The 8,308-nt window shown below is 45.5% G+C and overlaps 1 protein-coding gene across 1 annotated transcript in view; it reads left to right on the top strand.

The window, feature by feature from the left end:
* The first annotated feature begins 763 nt into the window (after positions 1–763).
* The window catches only part of pcdh7a (protocadherin 7a), a 62,818-nt gene continuing 55,273 nt past the window's right edge, over positions 764–8,308 (top strand). Inside the window, 1 exon segment of the mRNA XM_036583799.1 lies at positions 764–4,384. Within this exon segment, the coding sequence (XP_036439692.1) occupies positions 1,814–4,384 (2,571 nt within the window). The 5' untranslated portion in view covers positions 764–1,813.

The following is an 8,308-nucleotide window of genomic DNA, read 5'->3' as shown; positions in this document are numbered from 1 at the left end:
AAATGCAATTAACTACAAAAACAAATGCAATTAGTCGGGAGCAACTACCCAACCAACCAACTAATGCAATCGAACTTTGTGAGCTAATTTGCTCAATCGTGATCAACTACACAAACTAATGTGATTAATCGCAATCAACTACACAAACTACTGTGATTAATCGTGAATAATTACACAAACTAATGTGATTAACCGCAATCAACTACACAAACTACTGTGATTAATTGTGAATAATTACACAAACTAATGTGATTAACCGCAATCAACTACACAAACTACTGTGATTAATCGTGAATAATTACACAAACTAATGTCATCAATCGCAATTAACTACACAAACTACTGTGATTAATCATGATTAATTACACAAACTAATGTGATTCAGCTTGATTAACCACACAAACTAATACGGTTCACTGGGAGTCACTGCACTCCACTTATGCTATGGACTGCGATTATTTTAGTCGTTTGACAGCCCTACCATATACACACGTGTTCACGCGCCACTATCCCGCTGTCCCTGCCCACACACACTCTTTAGCGCACTGACACACACACACACACACACACACTCCACTAACCCACTGCCTCTCGGTTTCTCCATTCACCGATCAAGTTACGCGGCGAGGGAAACGGTGCAGAGAGAGGGAGAGGGAGAGGGTGAGCGCGAGACTGCAGCATCATTGGAGAGAGGCTCTCGCGTGCAGTGCGGTAGAACGTGCAGGTGAACGGGGGGAGGAGGTGGAGGAGGAAGAGGAGGAGGAGGAGGAGGCGCGTGGACCGAGAATGCGGGACTTCTCACACACACTCTACACACACACTAACGCTCGCTCACTCGCGCGCACGAGCAGCTCCCCTTCCGCAGGAATCACTCTTCTTGAAGAAAGAAAAAAAAAAGCAGCAGCGGCAGCAGCACGCGCTCGCATTCGCTTCAACTTAACAGCGCAGAGGAGCACGCGCACGCACGGACTGCAGCGCGGAGGAAGAGAAAAAAGAGAGAAGGAGAGAAGGAGGGGAGCTTTCACGCGCCGATCCTGCGGAGGAAGAAAAGAGGACGGAGCAGACTTTAAAAAGAGAGAGAGAGAAAGATAGACAGACTCCACTGAGGATACAAACACGGAGGGAGATAGAAAGAGAGCGTGCGCGCGCGAGAGAAGGAGTGAGAGAGAAAGAGAAAGAGGGGAGGGATAGAGAGCGAGAGGGAGAGAGAGAAGAGAAATAGGGAGGGAGGGAGCGAGCGAGCGAGAGAGAGAGAGTGAGAGAGAGAGAAGCGTCCCAAGCTGAAGTCACGGACGGATCTCTCTCCCTTTTGTGTTCTGCTGCATTGCAGTTTAAAACAGTGGAGGGACCCGCAGCATCTCAATGAAGCGGATAAAGTGAACGAGGGGGAAAACTCGCGCGCCCAGCTGCACTCCCCTTCCTAAATCAATCACAGGAGATACGTGTGTGTGTACATTTTCTGCGTATACATACGTGCGCACGTGCAAATATTGCTGAAAGTGGACTCTGTTGGATTTTACGCCGGGAGGTTGAAGTGATGAACATGGGCTTCCCCCTCAGAGGATATATTCATTTTGACTGCGCGTGAACGTGACCGGAGAACTAAAGGAACTAAAGGTTTGGGTTTTTTTTTATTTGTTTATTTATTTATTTTTCTCAAAGAAGACGACCAGGATTGTTGGGGTGCATTTGGCCGGTCTGGGCAGTGATAGAGGGAGCGAGGGAGCTGGAGTGGAGCCCGCTAGCTCTGGGCAACTGCAGAGAGAGAGAGAGAGAGAGAGTAAGAGAGAAAGAGAGAGTAAGGAAGACAGCCATGGGTAGCGAGAGTGTTGGCGCATTGCAACCGGCGCTGCGCTGCTACCTCGTGCTCGCCCTGCAGCTGCTGACTCAGCTAATGCCTGTGGACTCTGCGCTGCGCTACAAGATAGCGGAAGAAGGTCCACCGGACGTTCGCATTGGAAATGTGGCGGCCGACTTGGGACTGTCCACGTCCGGGATCGGGACCGGGGACGTCACGTTCGCCCTGGAGTCTGGGTCCGAGTACTTCAAAATTGACAATGTGACGGGGGAGCTGACCACCAGCAGCCGGAGGATCGATCGTGAGAAGCTTCCCCAGTGCCAGATGATCTTTGACGAGAACGAATGTTTCCTGGACTTTGAAGTTTCCGTCATTGGCCCCCTGCAAAGCTGGGTTGACCTGTTCGAGGGCCGCATCGTCATAACCGATGTCAACGACAACACACCTTCCTTCCCATCCCCGGTGCTGACGCTGTCTGTTGAGGAGAACCGACCAATCGGGACGCTGTACCTGTTACCTACGGCGACTGACCGTGACTTCGGGCGCAACGGGATTGACCGCTACGAGCTAGTGCAGGATAGTCGAGACCAACGGCGGCCTGCTGGTGCTAGCATGGCTGCAGGAACCAACAATGGAGGAGCTGACAGGAGGCGGAGCCAAGAGGCAGGGTCAGTTCCTGCAGGGCGGAGCAATGTTTTCGAACTGCAGGTAGCAGACACACCTGATGGACAAAAGCAGCCCCAGCTGATCGTTAAAGGCCCACTTGACCGTGAAGCTCGAGATTCTTATGAGCTTATGCTACGTGTTCGGGATGGCGGGAGTCCACCGCGATCATCACAGGCTTTGCTTCGAGTCGCCATCACAGATGTAAATGACAACAGCCCACGGTTCGAGAGGGCCGTGTATGAAGCAGAGATGGCAGAAAATACCCCACCGGGGACGCCGGTGCTCCAGGTGCGAGCCTCAGACCGTGACATTGGAGTGAACGGGCAGGTGGAATATGTGTTTGGTGCTGCCACAGAGTCCGTGAGGCGCATGCTTAGGCTAGATGAGGCTTCCGGTTGGCTAAGCGTCCTGCACCGGATTGACCGCGAGGAAGTTTCACAGCTCCGTTTCACCGTTACTGCAAGGGACCGTGGGCAGCCTCCTCGCACTGACCGTGCCACAGTCATCCTGAATGTACGAGACGAGAATGACAACGTGCCTGTTGTTGAAATCCGCAAAATTGGGCGCATTCTAGTGCGGGATGGTGTGGCCATGGTTCCAGAGAATGTTCTTGTGGACACTCCAGTAGCTTTGGTGCAAGTGTCAGACCGTGACCAAGGGGAAAACGGTGCTGTTACTTGCACAGTGGTGGGAGATGTCCCATTTACGCTAAAACCGGCAGGTGAAAATGCGCTAGCTCCTCCTCCTCCACCCACAGATGATGCCTTTGAGCGAAACAAGAAGAAATTCTTTCTGCATACTTCAGCACTGTTGGACTATGAGGCAACTCGAGATTATAGCGTTACAATCGTAGCTGTGGATTCAGGAAGTCCAAGCTTGTCCAGCAACAGCACCCTAATGGTACGGGTTGTGGACATAAATGATCATGCTCCTACTTTTGCTCAGAGCTTAGTGGAGGTCCATTTTGCTGAAAACAATGCACCAGGTGAGCGGGTGGTAACTGTGGTGGCTGCAGACGCTGACAGTGGCAAAAATGCAGAAATTGCATACTCTCTGGATCCATCTGTAAATGGTGCATTTTATATTGATGCTGACAACGGGGATATTCGTGCCACAGGTGCTCTGGACCGAGAGCAGCGTGAAAGGTACGAATTTCGGGTGATTGCAAGGGACAAAGGGTCCCCTTCTTTACAAGGATCTGCAACTGTTGTTGTCCAGGTAACAGACAGGAATGACAATGCGCCAAAATTTGTTCAGGAGGTCTTCACCTTCTACGTCAAAGAGAATCTTCTTGCTAACAGTCCTGTTGGTATGGTGACTGTTACGGATGCTGATGAAGGGGAGAATGCTGAGTTGAGTCTGTTTGTGGAGGAGGATGAGGAAGAAGATGAAGCAGGAGGACGGAAACAGGAAATTTTCTCCATTGAAAACAACACAGGTACCATTTTTTCTGCAGCTTCCTTTGACCGTGAAGGCCGCAGCACTTACACTTTCCGTGTTCGAGCTGTGGACGGAGGAGAACCACCACGATCAGCAACCGCCACAGTTTCCCTCTTCGTCACGGATGAAAATGACAATGCCCCTGCCGTCACCGCCCCTGCCAATGAGTCATACACACTCTTGCCCCCAGCAAGCGGAGCCCGGACCGTGGTCCGCACCGTGACAGCCTCGGACGGAGACACCGGATCCAACGCAGACCTGCGGTTTGCCTTGGTTGGGGGAAACCCTTTCCGGTTATTTGAGATCGGCCCCAACAGTGGCGTCATCACCCTGGCTGAGCCGCTGGAGAGGAGGCACCGGGGGCTCCACCGCCTGGTGGTGCGGGTGAACGACAGTGGAGTTCCCTCACTGTGTGCCACCGCGCTTGTCCACGTCTTCATCAACGAGAGCCTTACCAATGCCACCCTGGTGGATGCACAGGTAAGGCAAATAGCAGAACAGGGGCCCATGAAAAGTTTGTGTTATGAACTAATTATCGTCACCATTCATCTTCATGTTCAAAGTGATTTTCTTGTTATCAAGAGCAGATTTTGCCCAAATAATGATTTGTCTTATTACTGTTTTCTTTTCTTAACTGTTATTAAAAGCACCCATTGAAAATCTTTTAGCCCAAAGGTGGTTTAAACACCTGAAAGGTTTAAGTGCTGACATCACAACAATAGGATAAAATGTGTGGACTTTGGCTTCATTCCCAGGGTAGGGCATTTTGGCAGTTGGTCCTTCAGTTGTGCAAGATCTAAACTGCAAGATAAAGCAGATTTCTATTTAACATGTTTAATTGTTGCAAAGCGATAAAGAAATCATGCTTATTTATTTAAAAAACATTTTGAAAGGTTCACCACCCCAAACTTTAATTCTTATAGGACTATTTTAGGCCCTAAACCAAGATAACTAAGACTTAAGTACATTGACTACAGCAGTCCAGGAGAGTGAATCATTAAGAGGAGGACTGGCTTTCACAATAAAGACACGATAATGTAGCACCAAATTCTCTCAAAAGCACTGTAGCACTTTCTGTAGTTTAATACTACAGTTTTCTACTTAATCTTAGCATGTTCCATTGAATGAAAATCAAAAAAGAACCCTACTCTTACCCTGAGCCCACCCCTCACCTAATGAGAGAACAATTTTTCCTTCTTTATACAACCTAAATCTTTTTTTTTTTCCTTTTAAATTTATACTTTTGAAGCATTTTAGTGACACAATAGTGTGTAATGTTGAAAAATACACAAATTTGATTTGAAACCCACCTGTACATTCATTATTTGTATACTGTTTGTCTTTTTGGTCCACAACTGTTACATCTGGCCAAAAGCTTGGGCACCCAAGTTCAACAGCTTATTAACATATGTCAAGTTATTGCAAAGAGATACAAAAAAACATGTTTTAAAATGTAGGCTTCTCCAAACTTTTGATGGCTGTGTATTTTCATACCTTACTGTTTTAAGCCCAAATGTAACACAAGTAAGACTTTGATTAGTTGGTTAAGTTGGATTTGAGATTGACATATAAGAGATACAATAGTGTTACAGTAGTGCAGCACTGTGTTCTACCAAAAGCAGTGTAGAACTTAATAGCTTTCTCTTTAATATGTCAAGTTACTGTAAACTGGCAAAACATTCTAAACCTTTGATGCTGAAATTTGACTTTTGATTAGCTTCATAAATTGGATTTGTGTTTGACTCAGCAAACACAATAGAGACCCAACAACAACACAATAGGGGAACAATAGTGCAGCACCATGTTCTCCCAAAAGCAGTGTAGAACTCTTTGTTTCATACTCTGCAGGTTTCTGTTTGAACTTTAGACGTTATTGCCAATATTTTGAAACATCAGATGTCTCCAAACTTTTGATGGGCGGCATGCTTTCTTGTCTAACTGTTTCAAGACCAAATCTACCACAGTTCAGATTTGGATTAGCTTGATAAGTTTGATTTGAGATTGGTCTTTAAGAGGAGAGTTAGCAAATATAATAGAGGCACAATAGGAACACAGGGTGGTCCAACAGAGCGACACAAAAAATAGAGGCACAATAAAAACAATAGAAATACAATAGAAACACACGAGAGACACAAAAACACAACTGAAATACAATTGAAACACAGTAGACACACAAAAACACTATTGAAACACAATTAAAACACAATAGCCACACAATAACAACACAATTGAAATATAATAGGCACATAAATAGACACAGTAGAAACAGAATAGAGACACAATAGTGTAGAACCTTTGTTTCCCACTGTAGCAGCATAGTTTAATACTCCACAACTTACCATTTAATATGTTAAATGTCTGTTTAATGTGTTACGTTACAGCAAACTGATGATGAAAACATGGACATTTTGAAAAGCTAGGCATCTCCAAACATTAGACATTGTACGGTGTACTCATGCTGAGCTATTTCCAGCACTTATCTAACACCACACTGTAAAACATAATAATTGCGCTTAATTAACATAATTTTATTGAGTTTACTTTGTTTGTTTGTTGAAATTACTAAAACAAATCTAGTAACAGATATTATTTCTTATCTAATTTTAAGTTCCTGGGGTAAATCTAGTGAAGTTAACCTGACTCGCTGCAGAAGTGTGGATCACTGACAATTAGAAAGTAACTCTAACTCCTATATAAAGCTATTTAAACACAACCTGTTCAGTAATTTTACTTACTTTTTTTTTGATGCAATAAATTTGAACGCATTTTAATATTAAAGTCAGTTAATTTAAAGATGCCATAGGAAGCATTTATTCAGTATTTTAAACTGTTCTCTGATGTCTACATAGAAGGTACGTGACTTTAATCTGTTGTGCATCAGAACACGCCCATTTCCAACCCTATAATTTGGCCCTAGAATGAAATGAGCTCATCAGATTATTCATCAGCCACCCTAAAAGGGTTTTAGGGGGGTTGATGAATAATCTGATGAGCTGTGCTCTGATTGGCTGGCTGTGATCACACAGAAGCAACATGTCAAAATAAAAACAGGCAGGAAAATAACTAGTGGGCGGAATTGAATACAACTAAATTTGGGGAAAATTTGGGAAAAAAAAGCTGTCTGGATCCTGTTAGAGCTGTGGGAGCTAAAGTTGGTTTCTTATTCGCCAGCTTGTTTTGAGAATTTACGCCTGTACAAGCTGGAGCATTTAAGGTGAAACATTTGATTAAGAAGCTGGTGAATAGGATGCCAACTTCAGCCAGTTGATGGTTCTTTGGGAAGGGAATGAAAGTGCCAACATCCCTTCACGGCCTGGAACGGTACATTTCTACACATAGTCCACCATTTTCATTGCTGCTGCTGTGTTGTCATTGGTTCCTGCTGAGCTAGAACGTATGTAAAGTGTACATAAACAATTTAGTGGCATAAATATTAATGAGTCAAGACTGTTATGTAGCAGTTTAGGATTTTGGAATAGGCCCATTTTACTGCACTCTTTTGCAAATGAGTGATTTGCGTGTGAGGGAGGAGCAGTGTGTGTCAGTTCCATATACCGAACTCTCCTTATTCATCTATGTTTTCCATTCTGTGGCACCTTTAAGTTTACACTACACCGAGACTTTGGTTAAGGTGCGTTCAATCTGAGTTGGTCCAAAACTGTCCAAGAAAGTGAATGTTTGAGGAAAGGGCTTCGCGAACACAATAGTGAGACAATACCGACACAGCAGAGACACAATAGAGACGCACTCCGAATGCAGCGCTAACACAATAGTGCAGCACCGTGTTTACCCAAAAGCATTGTAGCGCGTAGTTTAATGCACTCCTCTACTTTATCATCACTGTAGAACTGCGCACAATAGCCCCGCTGTACTACCGAACGCAGCACAATGAACGTCCACGCAGAGGATAATGGTGCTGGGTGAAGCTGAAGACGGGACAGTAGGAGTCAATGATGGAGTGGTGCTGAATTTAAAACGAGTGCGGACATGTTCGCCAGCGCAGGGTGGAACAGAGGTGCATTGTGGTCCGTGACAGGAAACTATTGAACGGCGTGGCATTGCGTTACTCAAGCAGGAAATCACAGTGGTGTATTACACTGTAAAACGTCTGCTGTTGATAAATATTCATGGCTCAAATTACCACTGACCCACATAGAGGTCCTTCACAACAGACCCACAGTCACTCGCTCACTCGCACACTCGCTCGCTCAGGCAGGAGAAGTCTGATTGAATATCTCAGCCTTGACACGATCATTCAGCAGTCAGAGCACTGCGGCACAAACGCCGGAGAACAGCCAGGAGACAGTTAGAGAGAGGGAGCACACGTTATCTGCTCTTAGTATTATTACCTCTCTCTCTCACTCCCTCTCTCTCTCTCTCTCTGTTTCCTCTGTCTCTCTCTCT

This window comes from Colossoma macropomum, unplaced genomic scaffold (assembly GCF_904425465.1).
Source record: "Colossoma macropomum unplaced genomic scaffold, Colossoma_macropomum, whole genome shotgun sequence".
Classification (NCBI taxonomy): Eukaryota; Metazoa; Chordata; class Actinopteri; order Characiformes; family Serrasalmidae; genus Colossoma; species Colossoma macropomum.
The sequence above is the reverse complement of the archived record's forward strand: the minus strand, read 5'-3'. Positions and strand labels throughout refer to the sequence as shown.